Genomic DNA, 25,767 nt, shown 5'->3' with positions numbered 1-25,767 from the left:
AAAGAAAGATTGAATCATGTAATTTTCAGGTAAATGGATGGAAATAGAAAATGATATACTAAATGAAGTAACATAGACTCAGAAAAAAAATCGACGTGTGTTCTCCCTAATATGTGGGTCCTAGAACCAAACCCTGATAAGTGAGTATGTATCCAGACATAACTACAGGAACTAGGATAATGGAAAGGAACCAGGGAGGTAAAGGAAAAGAAAGAACCTGAAAGAGAAGCACAGTAGGAAACAGGTGTTAATAGGGAGATATGGATAAAAATTGGTTAGTTTAAGGGAGGAGGGGGAAGGGTATACAAGGAACTTAGGGGATAAAGGGAAAGAAGGAGCTCGAGAGGTAGGGCCGTAGAAGGGTATTATTAAGGGAGAAAGGAGGGAAATGGGGTCACCTTAACTGGGGAAACCATGATGGAGGGGTTAGACAATGTGAGAAATAATGCCTAGCTAGTTTTAAAAACCAGCGGGAACCATATTAGTCCTACAATCTACTGACAAATTATACATACCAGATCAAGAAATATATGTCTAGGTAAGGTTTATCTGAGAACAATTGGTCTTTGCCCAAGATTTATCTACATGGCACACAGTAATTAAAAGCACCAGACTGGTGGAACTAACCTTCTTGGATGTTTAACAGACATACTTTGAGGACTATACTAATTTGGTCAAAGGGACATAAAGGACACTTTTTGCTCCTTGCCGTCCTAGGTCGACTAGTTCCAGGGGACTATGAGCATCTCTCAAAATGTCCTGTAATTGGGTCACCTGTCCTCTTGATCAAGGAGGCGGAGGAGATCCCACCAGTGTCCAGTCTACAAAGAGGAGGGTCAACACAGATGAATCATTTCCTCCATGCTTCCAAGCAAAGCCAGGCATGGTCGAGCAGGACCTTTGACTTATCTTCACATAGGTGGAGCTGGTAAAAACAACAACAACAACAACAAAAGATCCAGGGACTCCTCCCCATGTGACTCCTGAGGAACAGATCCTCAAATGACCTTAAGAGTAAAAATAAATTGGTTTATCTGTGCCAACTGTAGGGTCTTAAACACCCAAAAGGAAAGTATAACCAAAGATTAAAGGGGTCAATACAATTTTTTAAGAGTCTATGTGTATAGCTAAAGGCTACATAACAAGAAACAATGCCAGACAGGAGATACCATCCTTTGAGTTGTTGGCCAGGGTGGCCCAAGAGACTCCCAGACAGTAACCCAGCATAGGTCTGGGAAAATGAACAGCAAACCCCAATCTTATCTAAAGGAATATTGACAACTGATTGCTGCTAGATGAGGAACAGCTGACCTTCCTAAAACAAAGACCTCTAGATAGACTGACTAGATTCACCAGATGGACAAATAGTGGGGAACGGCTGGGGGTGCCGACAACACAGTGCACAGTAGCAGGGATAATGGAGTATAAGGGCTTTATTGGCGGGGAGGCTATAGGAGGGTGCCATATGGGAAGTGGGTGCGTAGTTGAATAAGGTGGTTTGGGATGTTCTGAAAATTTAAAAAAATGTATTATATTTGAGGAGGAAGCATAGAAATTTACTTCATGTTAATTAGTAGAGGTGATAAACATTAGAATTGAAATCTATCTGATGATTTTATTGACATACAAAGGTGCCAAGGATCCAAGTGCAAGTGATTATGACTGGTAATAATCAGATACATACAGATTAGAGATGCATGCGCCAACATCTCAGTGTTAAGAGAAAAAACAATGAATCTTTCTGTAAGAAACAGCATATTTTAAAAATGAAATGGAGAACTTTTTTAAAGGTTAAAAACTCAATTTTATGTCATACAGGGCTTATACTGAGTTCAATATTGTATAACTGTATTAATTCAACAGTGAACCTAAAAATTTTATAGCCACTTTTGAAAGAGATGTATCTTTGCTCTGGAAACTGTTAATGAGTATGTTAAAGCTGTAATGAAATGTTTTTTCTAAAAAATAATTAATTAAAAAACAAAAAAAGGCTAATTCAGCAGACAGACTCACCACAATCAGTGTCTTTGACTAGGGTGTTTATAGCTCTGCAGTGGTTGGGCGCAGGCTATGAATACTGATACACTGGGCACGGTGGTGCACCCCTGGAATCCCAGCACTCAGAAAGCTGAAGCCAAAAGACCGCAGGCTCGAGGCCAGTCTGGGATATAGAGAGAGCCAACCCTGGGAGAATGTAAGTATTTCCTGCCCACAGAAATGCAGAGCGTATCCAGTGGAATGCAAGTGGTGATGGCTGTGGCTTGTGAGCAGCCTGACCTCCTCTAGAGTCAGACAGCTAGTGTGTGCTCCAGAATTCTCCTCTGAGCCACCTGTTATAGCTTTCTGGCTTTATTAGCAAATGAGTTAAATATCATTTTTGACATATGTTCATTTATATCTACATGAAGGTGATTACATCTTTAAAATTTTATCCTTTAAAAAGGCTTTGATTTTAAGTCCCTAATGTAAAACAATTAGCTTAAAATGTTTCACAAACGGACCTGATCTGATGGGCAAATGGCCACCTACAGAACCAGAGCACGTGGTCACTGCAGTCCTCAGCAGAGGCAGGAATGGGAAGCCGTACTCATGCCTTCAAAGCAGTGATCCGTTATAAATTAGTCTTGGGTTACAATGCCATTGACTGTTTTTTACCTTAAATAAAATGAAATGATCTTCTGAACTTAAAAATCAATTTAAAGACTAAATTTTGAGGTTAAATCCAACCACACAGTTAGGGCATTCTACCAAATGAAAGCAACAGGTACCCTGGGACCCAGTGGGCACTGCAAACAAAGAGCACAGTGGGGTCCCTGCCTCAAGGTCCCCATCCGCAAAACTCTCACAAGATCCTCTGAACAAAAGGCTACAGGAGTCGGAAAAGGGAGAAATGAATGTTCTAGGGCATGGTGGGTGGGTAAGTGTGGGCAAGGGAAGAAGATCAGAGCAGACAGACCCAGGTTGGGGTTACAGTGTGTGAAGAGTTTCTCTTGTGAGAGATCTGCAGTGTCTGGAAGGAATGGAAAGCCATGAGGATGCTGGGTGTGTGACTCTCTACCTTGCCGCATAATAGTCACAGGGAAGTTATAAAAGCCTTGGCTTCCCAACTTGAGATGAACTGCCATAGGTGAAACCCACCAGGCCAGGGTGATGCGTGGACCTGAGGTGACCATAGGTGTGGCCGAAAAGGCACATGTAAAGGGACCAGGATGGTGGTGGTAAGGTCCTGGGTTCTAACCAAGGAAACAATGCCTAGTGTTCGGAGACTGGGGCCAGGTGCAGAGCTCCAGAAAGAATGGTGGAGAGGGTGTGAACCATGAGAAGACATGGGGGAAGGCGGCTGGGAGGGGCAACAGCACAGCACACAGGGGAGGGGGCCCAGGCTGTTTCCATACCCTCCAGGCAAGGCAGCCGGTGCTTAAGAAAAACAGGAAGTCCAGAAGTTGGAGACGGAGTGCTGACAAAGGAGGTACCATCACAAAGCAGCCCCAAAGCAGTCTGGGAAAATGCACTGCGAAGGGAGGCAGCAGGTAAGACCACAGAACTTCACACACCAGAAAGGTCTCAGTGGCTTCCTGTCCCACAGCATGACAAATGTCACCAAAATTTGTAGCACACACCTGTGAAAGGCAAAGGCATACACATTATTTCTTTGTCTTTCTTTTTGTCTTAACAAATTGTAAAAACTAACAAGCGGGAACCTTGAGAGCAATTATCCCTCTAGTCAGACAGCTAACAAGCCCGCACCAGGCCCATCGCCCACACAGTACCACGCTAGGTGCCTCTGCTGCATTGAAAACAGGGGATTTACAAGTGGGTACTGACTTCTAGGGGCTTTCTGGCTCCTAATTGATCTTGATACATAATGCATTTGGTTAGTGGGAAGGCAGAAAGAGACAGTTAGTATGGTCTGCATGGGTAATGAGACACAGTCCTGACCACGCATCTCAAGGTCTGAGGAGCAAGGCCAGTAGGCAGCGCGGCAGAGGCTGAGGTCTCACAGTCCCCAAGGAGTGTTCAAAAGCCAAATCACAAACAACCCAAGGGAAGCCAGCAATGGGGTGGAAGGCACAGAGAAGACAAGAGAGTTCTGGAACAAATCACCCCAGGAAGTCAAAGTCCGCCTAAATCTGTGTATTGGCATCTAACCAGCAGCCTCACCCCCCCCACACACACACAGCATCTACTGAAGAAGTAGGCAGAAACTAAAAGAACATTTGGAGGTTTTCAACTTAGAAAGAGGTTTTAGTCTCTTCTGTTCCCACCTTCCGAACTTGAACGAGCTTGCTGTCTCCACACAGCTCACAGAATCCAGGGAGCAGCAGGTGCTCATATGTGGTCTTGCTCAGCAGACACACCATTTTGCAGATTATCTGTAGGTAACAAGAGAAAAGGATTGCCTGACATACCCAGTATCTGGTCCACACCAACAAGGCACACTCCAAAAGCAAATACTCAACACGTGTCTAAAACATCCAGAAGGGGAGACAAGTTCTGTGACTCACAGAGGAACAGCAGTGAGCCATGCATGGGCATGGCCCAGCACCATTAAAAATAAATAGGCAAGAGAAGAAAGAGCATGATCTATAGTCAGTACCAGTGAGTAGAAACAATCCACAAAAACCCAGACATTAGAACTTATAGACCTTAAGGAATTTAAAGCAGCTATAATAAATATGTTGAGGACTACAAGGAAAAGACAGTCACAATGAACAAGCAGATTGAGAATCTCATCAAACACTATACACCACAATCTGCAATGGCTCAGCAGCTTGGTGCTGGTTGAAGTTCACTGTCAATGTGACAGGACTGAGAGGTGCACACAGAGAAGGCATTACACCTCTGCACAGGCCTGTGAGGGAGGGCGCTTCCAGACCATGAGGAAACTTCTGGAGGCTGTGGGGGAACTTCCGGAGATGGGCTCTAGGTCTAATAAACAGTTTGATCCCCCAAAGGATCCCAAATTGGGATAGACTACTGGGAAGCGGTGGGACCACAGAAGGTAGAACTTGGCTGGTGCAGGTCACTAAGGCATCCTGGGGACAGTACCTTACCTGGCCCCCGTTACTGTTCTGTTTGCTCTCCTTGGTGTCAGCCACTGTGCCTCATCCACCCCACCACTGCAGACTACAACCTCTGAAATGGTCTAAAACACATCATTCCTCCTTCTAAGTTGCTTGGATCAGGCATTCAGTTATAGCAGCCACAAAATAGACTCCTACAAGTTTTGTTAGGTACTGTCCTGCAGATCATACTTACAAAATCTATTTTTTTTTTTTTTTGAGACAGGGTCTCCCTGTAGCTCCAGCTGGCCTGGAACTCACTATGTAGACCAGGCTGGCCTTGAACTCACAGAGATCCACCTGCCTCTGCCTCCCGAGTGCTGGGTATAATTACAAAATTTTAACACACTCAAGAACAAGTCATTTGAAAACAGTGCAAAGCAACCAAAAGGCAGACTCATGTCTGACTGCTCTTAAACATGGATGCAGGTCAGGAATGTGTCACAGGCCTGTAATCCCAGCACTCAGGAGGCTGAGGCAGGAGGATTATGGAGTACAGAGTGAATTCAAGACCAGCCTGAGCTACAGGTGAGACCACCTCAAAATAATAAAAAGGTAATGAACTGTAAAGGATAGATTTATACTGAAGGTCCAGACACCTCTAAGACCTGCTCAAATCTTTGGCTGACCACAACATAAGTATGTGTGGGGAAGGTCCCAAGAGCCAGCAGTCAGAACAAATCATGCTGAGCAGCAGCCTGAGCTGCCACACGGGAGGCTGTGCAGTGCTAGAGATCACACTGGGCAACTGACTGCTGGGACAGAAACCACATTTGAGAAATGCATTCTGGTCCCATCTCTTCAATGTTTCATTCACAACCTTCAGAGTCTTATCAAAAACCACCACTCTCGTGTTAACAGGAAAAAGTCACCCATAATACAAGATGTCAGCAGCATCAACACAGGATGATTCAAACGTTGCATTCACCAGGAAAAAAAAAAAAAAGCTTTAAGGAGGCTGTTATAAATACAAGTTTGAAGAGAAACAGGCAAAAGACAGACAACTCCACTGCCAACTCTAGAAATGTGAAGACTCTGTGAAAGAACCAATGGAAACACTGAAGTTGAAAAGTACAATCAGAGAAGTAGAAATGTACTGGAAAACCCAACAGCAGAGTATAGACAAATACAGTGATCCAATCTGAATGTCCGAGGGGAAAACAAAAAGGGCTGTGGGATAAGACCAGGGGTTAAAACGCCGTATCATGGATGTCCTGACTGAAAGCAGAAAAAGACAGCAGAATAGGGTGAGCATAAAAAAGGAACGGCAGTCGTTAAGGTCCCAAACTCTAAGATCTAAGACATTCAGTGACAGAGCAGATAGACACCCGTTAGGATGCAAAGAGAAAAGAGAAAAAAGGGAACGTCATCTGTAAAAGCACACTTTGCATGAAAGCTGACTTCCATGTAAAACAGAAGGGCGGAAGGTAACAGGATGACTTTTACGCACAGGAGAAGAGACAGACCTGTGGACCCGTAGTTCTATACCCAGCAAAACTATGACTCAGAAATGCAAACATGCTGTCAGGACCAACCCACACAGAACCCTGAAACAAGTTCTTCATGGGGAAGGGAAATGCTACCAGATGATAACTCTGATCTAAGAAGAGGAACAGCAGTCACCAAACATGGTAAGACTGAGTATATAAAAGGCTGTATCTTTCTCTTATTAATTTCTTCAGAAGACAGAACTCTTCCACCGCACTTTAGTGTTCACAGCACACTGTACATGAAAAACACAGTGGTGAGCAAGTCAAAGAGGGTGTGCTGACAAGCGAAATGAAAAATTATACAGCTAGTCCGACAAACAAGGAAAGAATTTAACAGAACAAAAACTGATAAGAAAACTAAGAAAAACAAATAGCAAAGTGACAGACATAAATCCGAACACATCAATAATTTTGTAAAGTCAAATGGACTAACTACTCCAATAAAAAGGTAGAAACTATGGGACTAAGCATAAAACTAAGACCCAACCATATGTTCACAAAAGTGGAAACTCTTTAAACACAGTACAGGTTGAGAGTGGAAGAACACAAACAAGTCTGTCACACACAGGACGAATGAAAGCACGCATGGTTATTAGTGCCCAGTGCACACCGGGGTGCTTACTGCCAGAAATACTGCTTTCCTAATGATGGACGGCCAGTGTCAGAAAGACATGAGCGCTAAGCCTGCACCCTTAAACACCTACAACAGAAAAGGAGAGGCTGAAAAATACCATGTCTTCTTTTTAAAGCTAGAAAAAATCCAAGCAAGTTGAACTCTTCGTAGAGTTCAACAAAGTAGAAGGGAAAACAATAAACAAACAGAAATCTATGCCAAAACAAGCAATGCAGATAGCCAGTAAGGCTGAAACTTGGGCTGAAAACACTAAAAATAAAATCTCTTACTTAGCAAGGTTAAAAAACGAGGGAAAGGAGGTGAGAGAAGGGGAAGGGGAGGCAAGGGAGGGGAGGGGAAGGGAGGGAAGGATGGGGGGCATCACCTAGATTGCGAATGAAGAGATGACACTACAGATTTAATGGACAGTAAAAGGCTAAGGAAATACTGCCAACAACTCTGTCCTGAAAAATCTTATGGCTTACGTGAAGTTAGTGTGTTCTCTCAAATATTCAGTGACACAAAAGAAGTCACAATGGAGCCCCACATCTGAATTGAGCTTGTTATCAAAACAGTATCACAGAGAACTCTAGGGTCACAGACTTGACTGGTGAATTCTAACAATCATCTAAGAGAAAAAAATAACTCCAGTCTTATACAGTCTTTCTAAAGTCTCTTCATAGAATGCCAGCTAGACACGAAGACCAGGGGTCGAGTGGGAGGAGGCGCACTCCAGACAGGACACAACTGCTGAGATCTCATTGTCTCTGACTACATTACAGTGTTTGGGTCCTGGGTCTCCTGCCATGACACACCAAGAACACACCACTCCTATGATGCTCCTGCCAGAGACAGACTGAGCCCAACCCTGAAGCAACACCAGGAAAAGCTGGACTGTGTCAAGACCTCCCGAGTTATGCACTCCAAAGGCTCAGGACCTGCTCCAGACTAGAGACCAGACAATGGACAACTCAGGGCCGCCAGGGACTGACAGGACAACATCTGAAGATGAAGGTGGGGAAAACTTTACTACTCTACTTGTTTAACCCTCCTGATCTCTACCCTTGGGCTATGGCTGTATACAAGAGTTTCCTTGTGTTAGGGTAAATATACCTAAGTATTTCAGTGGGAAGGCTACAATGTCTCTAGCTCGTTCTCAAATGGTTCATATATATATATACATATATATGTGTATATATATATAAATACACACATATATATGTATATACATCACATATATGTGTATATGCACAGATGCTTTACAAACATATGCATACGTGTGTGTTTGTGTGTATAAAAAAGAGGAAAGGATCAAACAAAACCCACAGAAAGTACCAGAGAAACAAAATAAAGGGCACATTCTTACAACTTTTCTTCAAGTCTGAAATTAAAACAAAATGAAAAGCTACTCCCAAATTTTTTAACAAGAACACCCCATTGGGTGTGGGCATGCCTTTAATCCCAACACTCCGGAGGCAGAGGCAGGCGGATCTCTTTAAGTTCAAGGCCACCCTGGTCTACATAGTGAGTTCCAGGCCAGCTGGGGCTACAGGGAGACCCTGTCTCAAACAAAACAAAACAAAACAAACAAAACAAAACAAAAAGATAAGAACTCCCCAAATAAGTCAACAGGAGAGGAGGAAAGAAGGAGGAAGAGGAAGGAAGAGGAGGACGAGGAGGAGGAGGATGAGGAGGAAGAGAAGGAGGAGGAGGAGGACGAGGAGAAGGAGGACGAGGAGGACAAGGTTTTTTTTTAAGAAGAAGAAGAAGAAGAAGAAGAAGAAGAAGAAGAAGAAGAAGAAGAAGAGGAGGAGGAGGAGGAGGAGGAGGAGGAGGAGGAGGGAAAATGGCAGCTGTCTCCAAGCTCCATCTCCCTCAGGGACCCAGTACTGCCTCTGTACAGTAAAGATTCTGGGTGGGTGATCTATAACCACTCCGCTGGGACTATGCACAGAAGCAGACAGGAGGAAGGGGGGACAGAAGCATAAAGAAACCTAATTGGGGTGAGGATAAGGGTAAACCAACCCCAGAACACGAACAAGGAAAGGCTTGCATCTTCGAACTTTGAGGACACCTATTTCTGATGTAATGCTTAGCACAGTTGTACAGCGACAGTCACGATTAATGAGGATGTGAGGCCTCTGTATCCAGGGCAACGGGCAACTAAAGAGAACCTCAGATCTCTTTCCGTCCCTCCCTGTCCACCACACCCACATGACCTTATTACTATACCATATAAGACAAATCCAGAATCATTAAAAGACAGCACACAGTGACAAGAAATGACATTCCGACGGCCCTGGGAACCACTTGTATGGAATGAAGACCTTCACAAAGTGGCCTGGAACCCATAACCACAACATTCATCCTAAATAAATGCACAAATAAAAACGAGCTTAAAAATAGGGATGACGACAAAAAATGAGAAAGCCTTAATGTGAAAACGTGTTGCGAGAGAAAAACAGGCTTCTGACAATTAGTTATAACCGCAGAATGCTAATGGCCTCCCTGCAAGCAAGAGGAGTCATAATTGGTCTCCAGTGGCCTGTTTATCCTGTCTAGATATAATTACAAGATACAGCTCTCGCAGTTTTTACCAATCCATTCATCCGACAACTAACATTTATTCAGTGCTGACTCCCGGCCTGGCCTTATGCTGAGTGCTGGTGGTACAGGCCACAGTGGCCCGTGGTGAAGGAGCTCACCATTTCAAGGGACAGGTAGTTGGGGATTTTTAACTCAGTTGCTAACTGAAAGAAGGGCATGCACCAGCCTTTGATTACATAGAGGAGGGTCACTAGCAGTGATTGTGGTGTCTAGAGACAGCTAAAAAAGCACGGATTACAAGCAAGAACCAAGAACTCCATCCTTGTCCCCACACAATGGCTGCCCGGCCTAACTGCAGTTGACTGTCTGATGGTCCCAGCACTAGGCATGAAAGCTGTCAGCATCAGTACTGACCGACTGCAACTCCCAATGTGAATGAAAGCCTGAGGAAGAGACAGATGTGCACTTGGGCCACATGACAAGCCGCTTCTTCCAGGGAGGCCTCCTTCAGAGTTGGCATGTGCTTATGTATATACAGATATAGCAATGTTCACAAGCAGGCCCGTGAAGAGACTCAGAATGCAAAGGGCGTCACCCAGCCCAATCAGCCTCCACATCACCATCACCCATCAAGCCAATGGCTTCCCAAATCTTTTTCTAACAAGTGCATATTAGTGCTGCAGTTTGGGGTATCACCCACTGAACCAGACAAACTCTCCTTGAGGGACCCCACAAAACACATGGAACCTTCTCTTCCCTAAACAAAGGCCTCTGAATGCCATGTACATGGGAAAAGAAGTCAGTTCTGCCTATACCCTGCAGCTCTTGGGGCCCAAGGCTTCTCGGCTTCCAGGCTATGGGGAAAGAACTGGACAAAGCACAGCTGGGCCAAAGAGCACAGCCACCTTCTGCTCCCCTGGGCGCTACAGGAAGACAGGCAGAGAGCCTCCAGAAACACGCCCGAGGACAAAGCTGGAAGCTGGGTCTGGGGGTTCACAATGAACCAGCAACTTACTCTGAAAAAATATAATTTATGGGAACCAATTCTTCTGCAAATGACTTGTAGAGATTGTTTACAAAAGCTTGTTTTTTTTTTTTTTTTTAAAAAAATTTTTAAAAAAAAAAAAAAAAAAAAAAAAAAAAAAGGGAAGATACTGCTGACAGGAGTGAGTATTTGGAAACAAAACAAAGTAGAAATCCTGTAGAAATGCCTTTGGCATTATTTTTCATGGTATTATCGGTCTTTAAGGATAAGATATTTGGTTGTCAGTCGTAACCTTGGAAACTCGCCTAACCAACTTCCAAATGAAAAAGAAGATCTACTAGGCAAAGTTCACAGCTCGACTGCCAAACACCCCGACTAAATGCTATTATCCAGGTTCATTTTGCAAAGTAAATTAAATTTCTTGTAGAGAAACTTGAAATTTATAAAAGAACCCTAGAGAATTTGAATTTTAATAATCAATTATTCTTCAGACTGATTCATCTTATAAACATATGGAATATGCAAAAAAATTAAATTAGTTTAAAAAGCCAGACCTTTAACGCATAGTTGAAGAAAACTTTTACATAAATGAAGAATAATTGCAAATGTTCTGACACCACAATGTAATTTTTTAGCTACATGGCGTATAATGGCTTTGCACTTTGGGAAAGAAAACAACTCCTTCTCTCTTCCCTAAACAGGAAAGCAACTATCTGCTAACCTCTGCATTCAGCATCCAGGGTTAGAATTTCTAAACCCTTTATGTAAAAAATATTTTCTAAAATGCAACCCCGCAACTCTGAATAGCCATGTGCAGAAAGGGTCAAGCTCACAGCCTGATGGCACAGGTCAACAGAAGGGCATCACCTGAGGGAGACAAGATGGCCCGCAGTGCCCCTGAGCACACAGGACAGCTGCAGTGCTGGGCAAGGGCAACCGAAGCAGCAGCAAAACCGGGTTTGCGAACAAGGGCTTCGTGGGGGAGCAGCCCTGAGCGCACAGCCCCAAACCATCGTGCAGTCTGATACCCCAGGATGCCACATGGATGACCAATATCTGACACTGAGTATTTACACGAAGGAGCACAACCTCCACCGACAAGGGCATCTCAGGCTGCTGCCACGTCTGCACCCCTCAGTGGTGCCTCATTTGCTTACCTCCTAGCCTTCTCTTAAAATGCAGATATTCAGGGGTATTCAAGGTTTCTGAACTACCCAAGTACTGTCGAACATTGCCTAAGCACCATCCTAGGCTCCTGAATTGGAGAAATGAGGCCTTGACACAGCAGGTGGAGGAACTTTGCTGTGAGCTTCAGATCTTGCCCAGCAGTGACTCCTCGGCCTTGACGCTCTAGGCGTGAGCACTTCTAGATCAGGCTCAAGGCTGCCCAGGGAACCTTCTTGACTGAGGCCAATCCCTGACTGCCTTGCTCATGGGAATGATGCTGGCCTAAGTCCAACACTTGTGTGAACTCAAGTCTTACATAAGCCTCTGTGTGCAGCAGCTACTCCCAGGGTGGACTTAACACTCACGGCCTCCGTCTTGCACCCGGCGTCATGGTCAGGGGCAGACAGCTCCAGCAGAATCGAACATACTTTATTTTCCACATCGAACTGGAAAATGAGCTCTTGTTCTAGAAGCAGCAGCAGGACTTCCTGACTGGACTTCCTAACCTGGAAGAGGAAAAATGGCAGAAGGTGAATCATGAGCTGGGCAGATGCCTTCTGAGGATGGAGAGGACCCTCTGCCATCCTCTGGCTCTACCTGCCTGTTGGCCAGACTTCCTGAGGGGCCTCTGCTTCGCTATATGATTCACTACTGTCACACGTCTCCCTCACTCCTAAGTGTGAACTTGGAGGGCAGTGCCATGTTTGACTGGTCCGCTGTCCAGCACACCCTCTGCACTGGCAGCAGGTGGTACAGAGCATTTCATTTGGTTAGGATTTGTTGAATGGATGCATAACGCCCCTGCCCCTAAACAGGCTACTCTGCAAACCTGGCCCACCACATTCAAGACCTGAGCTGTGTCTTGTGCCAATGAGTGCTACGGGGAAAGGGCCCAAGGAAGAGCCTGTACAGTAGGATACTCCATAGAAAGACCCACTCACCCTTGGCCATTGGTGTGCAGGGAGCAAGCACCAGAATTGGGGCCTAAAGATGGCACAGAGACATTTTTAGGGAAAAGCTAGCACCTGAGCTCCCAGTTACAGAGACAAAGTGAGATATGCAGCTCATCGCCAGGACAGGAAGGCAACAAAATCACAATGGGCCCCAGAAACGAGCGGACATCATCACAGATGATCGGTCGATAGCGGGGAACAAGAGGGCAAGTCCCAAGGCTGCAGCCACAAAGGCAACAGGACACCAGGGCTTCCGACCTGCAACGTAGGAAAACAGCTTCAGAAGATCAGTGACAGACAGCAGCGTTCCCAGTGAATGGTGGGCAAGAAGAGATGAGAGCAGGTCAGCGAGGCAGCCACGGCAGAGCCCAGCTGGGAGGGATGAGGCCCTGCAGGCTAGCTGCATGGGGAAGGTGAGGCCCCTGCACTATTACCCAGCATGGTGGGTACGATGATTCAGGTGTCAAACTGACTGAGGAGCTGACATGCGCCAGGAGCTAAGGACATGAAAAGATCATAGACAAAGAAACAATGCAGAGGCAGCTTGAGTGGTTGATACACGCTCAGGGAAGTACCATGGACATATCATGGGTCAGGACACTCAGGTGACACCCAGGGTGCAGAGAAGGCAGTGGGAATGGGATGGTCACAATGGACACGGAGACAGGAGACCAAAGAAAGGAGCAGCCAAAGGCAGTGGGTAGAATGGTGCCCCTGCCCCCACGGCTCGACATCTAACCCTGGAACCAGCAAACACGAATGTTAGAGTCTGGGTCCTCAGCCTGTGGCACTGAAGGGAGATGTGGGGCCTTCAGGAGGTCAGGAGGTGGGTCCCAGTAGAAGGAAGTTAAGTCGCTGGGTCTTTTCTAGGCACTCTCTCTGCTTCCTGTCCACCATGAGCTGAGCTGCTTTGTGTCACACGTTCCCCTTCACACCGCTCTCACCACAGCCCCAAAATCAACAGAGCACAGTCCCCAAAGCTACAGAACACAGCCCCAAAAGCTAGAGGGCACAGCCCCGAAAGCCACAGAGCCAACCATGGCCTATAACCCCTGAACCCATGAGCCAAAATAAACTTTTCTTCCTTGACCTCTGATCATTGTGACACACTGATCGAACACAGATGGCTGCCAGACCGTCTTTGGAAAGGGTCTTTGAAGATGTAATGAAGGCTCCTGAGGTCAGCCAACACTAGCCTGGTGACCATGAATGTCATCACAAGTACCTGATAAGAGAACAGATCCTCCTCAGAGCTCTGGGGGGAGCTCGACCCTGACAACTGACACCACTTTGCTCTGACCTTGGCCTCCAGAACTTCAGGAGAGTAAGCACCTGGGGCTTAAGCTGCCCAGTTCACAGCACTTTGTGATGGCCACCCCAGGCAACCAAGGCACCAGCAAGGAGAGCAAAGAGGGACTTCCAGGTAACAAACAGCATGCTCAAAGGGACAGAGAGCTGAACTCTGGGAAAATATGACAGGTTTCAGATGAGAGAAGCAAGGGAGGCCTACAAGGAATGGCACTGAGGGTGAGGTAAAGCAAGGCTGGGAAGGCTCTGAGACTTCTGAGACTTTGTTCCCCTCTGAGACTCCTGGGGAACAAAGCAGGTGCAGTGCAGAGCTGCCAAGGGCTTAAGATCAGGAGGGACAGGATCACACTCAGGGACAGGATCACGCTCAGAACCAGTGGTGGCACCAAGGTGGGGAGCAGGCAGAAAAGAGAGGGTAGGGTGGAGGCCCTGCTGAATGAGGACACTCATCACCCAGGAAGTCACTACCCATAGAAACCAAGGGTGACGGCTTACACCACTGCCAACCAACAGCCAGAACTGAGGAAATGGGGGGAGGAGCAGCAGCTGGGGGAGCAGGACCAGGCATCAGAGTGTGAGCTCTGTGGGACTCACTGACCTCTACACAGCCACACAATGGGTACTGCAGGCAGGTCGGCCTGGGTGGGTGACAGCAGGTTGGGGTGTGCTCCCAGGTGCCTTCTCCCTAGGGCCATGTGGCAGATAAGCCAAGGGAGGCCAAGGATTAAGGACAGAAAGGAAGTGAACCTTCCAAACGTACCGGCCCTCGGGGTGACCAGGAAAGAGCCCAGGGTGGGTGATGCTGGAAGGGCTCCTGGCCCCAGCTGTACAATGTGAACACTGTGCTCCACACTTTACTAGCTGACTGTTCCTGGGAAAATAATGGGGTCTCGCTAAGCCTCAGTTTCTTCATCTGTAAAACTGGCCAGTACAGAGTACTAGTACACCACACCCCTTGGCTGTGATGGGATTGCATCCTGCTAAATCCGTCACAAGGTGGGAACCTTAAGTCAAAAGTGTACTCACAATGGGTAGGCACATGCCCACCACACCAGCACTAAGAGGACTGCTGTGAGTTTCAGGCTAGCCTAGGCTACCGAGTGGGACTCTGTCTCAAAAAGCCCAAGCAAACAATAAAAACGCATCCATGGCGTTTGGCCTACCAACGACCTTGAGAACCTTACATGCGCTCTGAGCAATGACATCTGCAACAGTTGAACAAAATCATCTAAAATAATCCTAATTTCACAGTAAAGTGCTGAATGAATATGGTACCTAGAGTAAAAAATACAACTAAAATGGACACCACCATAAAGGCCCAGACTCCTAATTCAAATAGAGGTTGGCTATCGCTGCTACCAAAGTCATCTGGCTGTTCAGGGATCCCAGGGCAGGGTCCTAAGGGGACCAACCTGCCTGGGGTTCGGAAGAAGCAACTGCCTGACACACATCTAGTCACACTCTCAAACCCCCCAGACAGCCAACAATGACCAATAGGAACGTGGTTCAAGTAGAGACGGGGTTGTCACACAGGCTGTGGGGGAATCTACGTGGATGAGCGGGAGCTACATGGATCAAAGCCACAATCAATATCAGAGGAGCAAGCAGCCTGAAGCATACAATCGGCACCATGCGTGCCAGGTGCCAGCACCCCATAAGGCAGGGTCTCACTCAGAACCACTTTCACAAGTGGGGCGACTAGGACAATCTGTATGCAAAGGATGGTGGCATTCTACAGCCTGAGAGGGATGTAGAGCACTTGTAACCACTACTGTAAACCTCTAAATCAAAAACAAAAAGCTGTCAAGCAAGACTGCAAACACTTGTTGCATGAGTGGAAGAGAGATGGGTTTATTTTATAACCCTCTCTCGAGTGATTACATTTTTCAAGATAATTTTAAAATTGAAACTGTTTTAAAAACAAGAGCGCTGGGTCTTCCAATGAGCTGACAACGAGTTCACGGCCAAACAACCACATGTCTACACCAGCTTCCAGGAGCACAGGCCCCGGCAAAAGGAGCCTACGCCATCAAGTGGGAGAAGGGGACACACAACAGATCCTCCTCGGAGAAGCCTGGCTGCATGAGACGGAGTGGGTGGTGGGTTCAGGGTCAAGGAGAGGGACAGAGATAAGGGAGACTGAGGCACAGCCACAAGAGAAAAACCCATGGGAAAGTGAGAGAGCCAGTTACGAGTGGGCAAATGAGACCCTGACGTGAAAAGATGGTTATCCCAGGAGAGGGCGGGGGCTGAGGCTTATGAGGACGGAGGCGTGCCACAGCTGCCTCAGCTCCACAGTGCTCAGGAGAATACTTCAAGACCCAGACAGACCCTGGGCTAGGTCACAGAAGCTTCTACAGTGAGAGGTTCAGATGTGATGAGCTACAAGTTCCTGGGTACAATTCCGGAACAGCCTGGGTGATCCCAGACAGACAGGCGAGCCTGGGGAACCAGGTATGATGTCCAGCCACGGTGCGACTTCCCATCCGGACAAGAACAGAGGGGCAAGCAGGCTGTACTGCCTCCTAAGTTGATGGGAGCAGTACAGGAGGCAAGCAGGCTGTACTGCCTCCTAAGTTGATGGGAGCAGTACAGGACATGCCCACATCAGTCCTGTGTCCACTGTGTGTGTGTGTGTGTGTGTGTGTGTGTGTGTGTGTGAGAGAGAGAGAGAGAGAGAGAGAGAGAGAGAGAGAGAGAGTATGTGGGGGTCACAGTACTCATGTCCAGCTGCAACTCAAAACAGTTGCTGTGGGCACAGCTACAGGATTTGGGCATTACTCCAGTGTCATGGGTGGCACTCCTCACCTGTGTGGCTGGGGTCACTGGTAAAAAGTTCCTGCTGGGGGCTAGAGAGACTCAGCGGTTAAGAGCACTGACTGCTCTTGCAGAGGACCCGGGTTCAATTCCCACATGATGGCTACGAACTGTCCTTAACTCCAGTTCCAGGAGAATCCAAAGCCTTCTTCTGACCTCTGCGGCATTGCACGACACGGGTGCACTCACATACATGCAGGCAATACACTCATACACATAAAATAAAAATAATAAATAAAATATTTTAAAAAGTTCCTGCCGATGAGCTGGTATCTGTCTGGAAAAGGCCCACGCCCATTCAAGGCAAAAACCACCAGAGTCTCTGCCCAGCTAGACCCTAAATGACCAGGCCCTCTGAGCATTGCCGGCAGTCCACTGTGCACTTCAAGAGAATCAACTTCTGTTGTGGGAGGCAGAGGCTGACAGAGGAGAGAAGGGTGCTGGGAAGAACAGGCTAGCCCCAGTGAGTAGACTCTAGTGGGACTGATGGTGGGAGGGGACAGCCCAGGCAGCCCCCAGAAACTCAGTGCACTTGACTTCCTCACAGCTCTGTGTTGAAAGGTGGTAAGGCTGGAGAAGAGGGCTGTCCTTACAAAGGAGACATGGCGTAGGTCTAACTGGATGTGAGGTGAGAGGGAAAGAGCTCCATAGTTCCTGGGCTGTGGCTCAGGGGAACTGAATAAAACAGATGGTGGCTCTGTTCATTGCAATAGGGGATGAAGATTGAAGGCCTCTATTTTCTCTGTGATGTAAAAGGCAAGGTCACTTGCTTGGCGGAAGGCAGGGCGAGGTGAGGGGCCTGATGACAACAGCAAAGGTCTAAGGGAGCTGTCAAGGGACGGGGAGAAGGATCACCAGGCAGTGCCGCATGTCCAGCTGCAACTGGAGCCCATAAATTTCTGACGGCACCAATCAATGCGTGACGGGACTCCCTCCCGCCAACTGAGTTCAGCCGGCAGGAGTGGAGAAGCAGGCTGGCCAGCAGTCAGGGGGAGAACCCTAGCAAAGGACAGGAACACAGAGGGGACAGCAGGGACGGGGCTGAGACGGGAGGGAAGGGTGTGCAGCAGAGGTCCACATGGACGGACATGACGGGGCTGTGGAACCCGAGGCCTGTGCGCACAGCAAGGCCAGGATGGCAGGAAAGGAAAGGCATGCAGTGCGCTCAGGGTACAAGGCCAGCTCTGGGAGCTCACCCACATGGTAGGTGGTGAGGAGCCACTGGGGTGGTCACAGGCAGAAGCAGCATGGGCCTGGACAGGGATGCGCCTCCTCTACACACAGCAGGTGTAGGCACCATATCGATCTGGAAGCAAGGCCACATTTCTTGCCTCCACCCTCCTAGAGCAAAACACACAGCAAAAATGGACGACGAAGTCCAGGAATACATTGAAGCCCTGGACCCAGTGTCTCATTTTCAAGAACTCATCAAGAGAAAGGAAAGTCAGCAGAATAAAAGTATGTCCTCGTGTCGCTCATATCTTTACACACACCCCACATACATACCACAACACACATGCATACATCACACCCCCACACAGAACACACATACATATATACACCTTACACACACCACACACAGCACACACATACATATACCACACACACCCCATGCACATTCATACACTGCACACATATAGCACACACATACACACATCCATACACCACACACATATATATACCACACACACACACCCCATGCACATTCATATACTGTACACATACAGCACACACATATACATACCACACACACACACTCCATGCACATACATACACTGCACACACACATACATACACCACAAAGGCACACACACACACACACACACACACACACACACACACACACACCCTACATACACACAAGAGGCTGGGGATTGTGAGCATCTGACAGATTTAAAGACGCGGAGACAATAAAGAAACAGAGCTGGCTGTGGCCCTCAGAGGAGCTTGCTGAGGGCAGAAATCTGTCCTGCTCCTGTCTTCCTCCCCAGGCACAGCACACCATGCTCAGCTCACAATGGGCACTCAGAAACTGTCAGAACAAATGAACAAATGGAAGAAACTGCCTCGCATTACAATCAGACCCATGTGGGAGAAAATGCAAAGATAATCAAAATAGCCAAGGCAGGAGAGTGGAGATAGGATGGCTTTTTCCTTATTTGAAAACTCCACTGAGTCCTGTCACACTGCTTAACAGTTAAAAATGACTATCTGTTCTTTTTAAGAACACCGGATCAAGGGAAAACCACAAGCCAAACTTTTAGAATTTCTTGAAAATACGGATATCTTAAACATGGCAAATCATTCAAAATTAAATATACTTACCCGTTATAGAAGTCATCCCTAGAATATGCTGGCACAAAGAGAGACAAAAGAAGCCTTTCCTCACTGCATTGTGGGTGTGCATGTGTGTGTGTGCATGTGTGTGTGTGAGTGTGCGTGTGTACAACTTTCAAGAGTTGGTTCTCTTTCCGTCTTGTCTTTGAGGTGGAGTCTCTCTTGTTCTGCACTGGACTGCACACTCCAGCCTCCCTGGCCCTCCTGTTTCTGGGTACTGTCCTGTCCCCACCTCTCACGTCACAGTAGGAATGCTGCAAGACGTGCACCACTGCATCCAGCTTCTTACAGGTCCAGGGACTGAACCCAGGTCATCAGGCTTGTACAACAAGCACTTCTACCCACTACCATTTCCCCAGCCCCCTTCCCAGAATGTTAAAGAGGCAAGACTAGAAGTCACCCCAATATTCAGTAGCCCATGTGCCATCCCCCTATGGAGGCTGATGCCGCAGGAAAAGGGAAGCTAGAGGAGCCACAGCCAGCCTCTGAACCAAGGGCAGGGCACATGACAATGAGCAGGTAGGTGAAGCAAGGAGGGGTGGCACAGCAATCTGAGAAAGGACAGGGGCAGAACTCAGGCCCGATCTGAGAGCCACCAGAATGCCGAAGCCTCAAAGAAATCACCCTAGAAGTGAGGACCTAGGAGGGGAGGAAGTGAAGTAATTTGATTCTCCAAATCATCATTTTGTTTTCATTTTGGAATTAAGTAAACCTTTTAAATAAGTATTAAGTCAAAATGTAAAAGTTAGTGCCATCCTTTAAGGTGTGTGAATGCCCAGGTACAATGGAGCACAGCTACTCAGAGAACTGAGACAGGAGGACTGCTGGCCAGGAGTTCAAGACCAGCCTGAGCAACTTGGTGAGACCTTGTTTCTAAACAGCAGGAGAAAAAAAAAAACAAAAACCAGTTAGGCTTGGTGGTGTAGACCTCTTTTCCTAGGTTCTTGGGAGGCAGAGCAAAGATGACCAAAAGTTCAAAGGCAGCCTGGGCAACCTGGTAAGACCCTGTCCCAAAATAAAATGAGGGCTTGGGTTGCAGCTCACTGTAGAGTACTTGTCTAGCACACAGAAGGCCTGAGTCCCATCCCCAGTACCACTCCCCCCCCAACACACACACACACGCACACACACACACACACACACACACACACAAATAAGCATAACTTCATCAAGTTAACTACATAGAAGAGCTAACGCAAGTAACTAAAACACAGTGACACGCAGGTGACCAAGAAGCTGCACGGAGAGCTTAGACCTTGGGCAATATCCAGTAACCCTATCACATTGTTGGTGACAGTGTGGGAATAAACACACATATTCATGTCAGTTAACATGCAAGAATTACACTGCGTAAGGCAAAAAGATACAAATATGAAATCTAGAAAGTAATAACCCTTAGGGCTGCAGGGACAGCTCAGTGGTAGAGCACTTGCTATTCTTGCAGAGAACCAGGGTTCAGTTCCCAGCACCCACATGGCGGCTCATGACTGTCTGTAACTCTAGTTCTATATGATGTGACACCTTCTTTGGGCCTCTGAGTGTACCAGGAACACATGTACTACACATACATACATGCAGGCAAACATTCATACAAATAAAATGAAAATTAAAAATAAATCTTTTTTTAAAAAGAAAGTAAAAGCCCTATAATCCTCTTTGGATTGGAAACACCAATAAACAATGGAGAGGTTTTTATCTGTTTTCATTGCTGTCACAGGAAGCAACAATCAATCCCACAGCTCCAAGCACCCCAAGACCCATGTTCCAGCTTCTTACTATTTTCCCTATAAAGGGACATGAGCTTCTTGAAGAAGCAGCTGGTTCCAGGTGGAGGCACACTATCAAAGTCTACTAGGTGTGTCAGATTCTAGAACAACAGGGTTCCCAGAGTTGGAGCACTTTAATTATCAAAAAGAGTAATGCCCTCAATAGGCTGAAACACAGTTAACACATTAAAACTAGGAGTTCATAATCATCCTGAAAGCCAACCGATGAGCCTGTGGTACCTTCACAGATGATAAGGATATCAACTAATTATTCTGGAAACCACTAAATAAAGAAAAAAATAAAGAATTTATCTCGTCTTTCTACACAGACAGATACTCAGGGTTAGCAAAGAGTTGTTAAAAATTCTTTGCTTCCAGCCATTAAATCAAGAATAAATGATGGAACCCAAGTGTCAGAATCACAGTCTCCAAGGAAACAGTAGATCTTGGTGAGGACCACCCACAGCTGCTCACAGGTGACAGGCACCTTCTTATGAGAGGTCAGACATGACACCTACACCTAGAGGCCAAGCTCAGCATCCGAGAAAGAAGCAAGTTGCTACGCTATGCTTTTTGCTTGCTACTGCAGGGGACAGCCCCTTGGAAGCACCCCTGCAGAGACACAAAGCCCACTCCTGCTCCAACCACCAGTGCACAAAGGACACCTGGATTGGAGGAGTCTTAACCCTAGAGATGCCTCACTCAAGATGGCAGAAAGTAGACAGGACCAATGGTGGGGTTCATCAATCAATACACAACAAGGGAGAAGGGAGAGGGACAGCTGTCACACTTCAGAGATTTAAGAGACTCACCAAGCAAATCTAGCTGTGGCCCTTGCTGGTATTTGGATTTGAAAAGACTGTCAGCAAAAACCCCCAGCTAAGTGTGGTGGTGCAGGTCCATAATCTAGCATCTGAGAGGCTGAGGTGGGAAGACCCAGAGCTCAAGGTCAGCCCAGGCTATATAGCAAGTGGCGGGCCAGTCTGTTTCAAAAACACAGGCCCAAATAAATACACACGGAAGAGAAACCGGGACAATCTGATTAATAACTATGTAGCAGATGATGTTAAGTAACTACTGATAATTTTTATAACATAATAATGGTACTGCCTCCCTCTCCCCCCACCCATCTCTCTCTACATGCATATGCATGTGTTTATTTATTATTTTCTGTAGTGCTAAGGATGGAACCTAGGGCCTTGTGTGTACTAAGCAAGCAAGCTACCACTAAGCTACATCCTCAGCCCTTTCTTTCTCAGAGAGCCATGCAAAGATTCACAGCGGAAGCATATGGCGTCTGGGAACCGCCCTCGGCTGGGATGGAGTCTACCTGGGTCAGATCAATGGAAAACAGGGAGGAGCCGGATGTCAACGCCGGCTGAGGCGATGAAGGTGCACGAGCACTCATCTATTTTCCCTACTGCTCTGTGTGAATGCATCCGCAATACACGTTAGGGAGAGGAGACCCCGTCCATAAGAACAGCCTGCTGGACACAGGATGGGAGGACCTGAGGTTATCTGCTGGCCTCTTCCCACAGGATGGAAGGACCTGCTTGTGGCGGGCATCAGTATAAGGGCCTTTTCCTGAACTATGACTGACAGCTAAACGATGGCCTTGGAAAACTCACTGGAGAGATAGCAAGGTGACAGCGCTCGCACCTGACTGGATCTGTGAGGCACTGCAGCACGACAGGTAGGAAGGATTTGGTGAACATCACAGGGAAATCCAACCAGCGCTCTGGTAAGAAAGTGATGATGAGAGGAATCTGCTCCATCAGCTCGGTGCGCACAGTGGGCTCTGCAGCAATGGACGATGGTCAGATTAAGAATAAGCCAGGCATCCTGCATGCTATGTCCTGAGAGTTCTAGCTTTTCTTACTAAAATACTTCATCAAGGAGATTAGACAAATGTAGTTTAAAAATCATTTCCCATTTAGAGTATTTATGCTACAGACGGGCTTAAAAAGCTAAGAAGCTATACAGCACTCTAAAAACAGAAAGAGAAGATGACAACTCCACTATAACAGGCCACATACCAATCAAGGAAGGAGCAAGAAGCCCGCACTGGGCCAGCGTCCAAAGCCATTACAACTAACAGCTTCTACGCCAGGCCTAAGGCTCGCGCTTATTTAAATTCCAGCCAGGATGTATACATTATAAATAATTCTTTCATAAATGCACTCCCCCACAATCCACGCATCCCAATTATTTCTAAGGCAAAGCATTAAACAAAAGAGTGGCTCGAGCTCCAATATACCACATTAACTGTAACACAAATATATAATTGCCACAGCACTGGAAATGGTGATTCATTTGTGAAGAAAAGCCATTCAAAGACTCCAAACATCCACTTGGGCCTTTTTAAAAGCGTCGTGTCACATCCATATGAATATTTTAAACTAATATGGGAGCTATATGGAAGGCTTCTTCTATCTTCAGCTAAAATGATCAAATTCTAAGGCTTCAGATTTCCAGAACTTTCTGAAGCATCTCGCCATTCATTACAAAGGCAGAGAAGGGGGGTTGCAGGGTGGCTGTCAGGACTGCTGGGCCCACCACTCATTCATCTCCCTCATTTTCACTGTGGCGGGGGTGGGGAGGCAGACAACGTCAGAGTCTGCTGCGCAGCACTGCGCTTTTCTTCCAGAATAGCAATCACGAGGAAATAGAAAAATCAAGGTCTGGCCATGGAGATCACAGGTGAGGGACTAATGGCTGGGGCTGCTCGGATCCAAAGGGCCTCTTTCGATTGGGCATTTCTTAGCAACCAATACTCTGGCAAAACTTAAGAAATACAAAAGGCCTAACTGTCAGGGTAAGTGGCATTCATAACATCAGTCACTCTACTGTTCCAAAAATAAGGACAATCTGAGTCATTCTCAAGTAAGACATCCGCTCTCCATGACAAAATCCATTTGTGCTCAGACACTGCTTAAAGCTCACTGATTAATACGCAGGCTTTTACGTTTAGCTTACACTGATAGTATATAATTCCTTAAAAATGTGCAAGTAAAAAATGAGTTACAGAATGATTAAACAAACCTGAGTCTTTGGACATCTGATGACCATCTCCACGACCATCAGAAAGCCATCTTCGTTGTGGCTGAAGTCCTGGAAGACATCCAGCAGTCCTCTGGTGATGATCTGACTATGGAGACAAGGAGGGCCACAGGTTACCTGCAGGATACCCTGAGGGTGCCATGCTGCAGCACTGTGCTATGAGAACACGCCCAAAGAAAAGCCACCTCCAAGACAGAGACACCGAGGACCGGCAGAGATGGCTTTCCAGAGAGAACCAAAGCCTTTTGGGAATGGGGACTTATCTTGCAACCCAGAAGTCACCTGAGTAAACCTGAGACAGGGTAAACCTTCCCCTCCTGTGCTGACTGGCTCCTTGGGCCTACAAAGAGGGTAGAAGGGAGCTATGTGACCAACAAGCACAGAGGAAGAGGCTCAGGGAGGCATCTGCTCGCTCTCCCAAGGTCTGGGGAATGAGGAACTGCTGACACAATTCTGAATGGAATTGTTTTAACTCAGGCATTTCCCCATGTTTGTTATTTTTATTCTCTCGTCTTATGGTGAGTAACCATGAAACAAGATGGACCCATGATGCTTGTTTGGAGGGACCAAATACAGCTATGGGCAGGCTTGGTCAGGAAGTCCAAAGGCCACAGGTAGAATCAGTGGTGGCAGGAAAGGAAAGCTGTCACAGGGCCCCAGCCACACACAGAGCGCAGCCAGCCTATAGCTGAGGAGCGGCGACTAGGGATGTCTCTAGCAGGCAACAAGAGAACTGAGTGCAGATGAGGCTCGGGTTCCCGTGTCACAGGCCCAGTGACCTATGTGTGAGCATCTCAGCCACCAGGGAGGAACCGGGATCTCTTTTGTGGTTAAACCCAAGTGCAGGCTGAGTGGCGCCTGATAAAGGAAAGGGACTACCCTCAGGCAGTGGGGAAAGGGACTACCCTCAGGCAGTGGGGAAAGGGACTACCCTCAGGCAGTGGGTCATCCAAGAGGCAGCTACAAGGCCAGGAGGTCAGTGTGAGCCACTCACAAGAATCAAAACTAAAATACTTTCTTACACATGAAAATGGGGGCGGGGAATCTATAACCAGCAGACTCGAACTACAAGAAATAATCAAAAAATTCCTCCAGGCAGGAAGAAAATGACACCAGACAGAAATTGGTGTACAGAGGCTGGAGAGACGGCTCAGAGGTTAGGAGCACTGGCTGCTCTTGCAGAGGACCGGGTTCAGTTCCCAGCACCCACATGGCAGCTAACAGCCATTCATAACTCCAGTTCCAGAGGATCCAACACCTTCTTCTGACCACTGGTCAGGCATTGCAAGACACGGGTGCACTTACATACATGCAGACAATACACTCATACACATAAAAATAGATGAACTATTTTAGTAAACACAATCTGTATACACATAACTGAATAAAGAACGCCAGAAACTATCACACAGGTGGACACACACACTTCACCTTACTATCCGAACCTCCTTAAGAAATAAGTAAAAATGATAATAAACTGTGGACTTACAGCACATAGATGTACATGTGTGCATATATATATACATGTACACACAGACATACATACATATATAAAATGCAAGGAAAGATAGCATGAAGACCAGGAGACAAAGACAGAAGTACGCCAACATAAGGTTGAGGACCTTATAGGTGAGGCTGTTAGATATCCCCAAAGTTATCTC

At 46.8% G+C, this 25,767-nt stretch overlaps 1 protein-coding gene across 1 annotated transcript in view; it reads right to left on the bottom strand.

Moving 5' to 3' along the window:
• The window catches only part of LOC103741829 (serine/threonine-protein phosphatase 4 regulatory subunit 1), a gene marked incomplete at its 3' end in the record, with an annotated part of 93,299 nt that overhangs the window by 12,320 nt on the left and 55,212 nt on the right, over positions 1-25,767 (bottom strand). The window contains 5 exon segments of the mRNA XM_029568265.1: positions 3,555-3,620; positions 4,266-4,373; positions 12,231-12,371; positions 22,675-22,844; positions 24,089-24,194. Of these exon segments, the coding sequence (XP_029424125.1) occupies positions 3,555-3,620; positions 4,266-4,373; positions 12,231-12,371; positions 22,675-22,844; positions 24,089-24,194 (591 nt within the window).

Source organism: Nannospalax galili, unplaced genomic scaffold, assembly GCF_000622305.1.
Source record: "Nannospalax galili isolate Female #2095 unplaced genomic scaffold, S.galili_v1.0 scaffold231, whole genome shotgun sequence".
In the NCBI taxonomy this organism is placed as follows: Eukaryota; Metazoa; Chordata; class Mammalia; order Rodentia; family Spalacidae; genus Nannospalax; species Nannospalax galili.
Note: the sequence above shows the minus strand (reverse complement) of the source record. Positions and strands in the feature narration are given on the sequence as shown.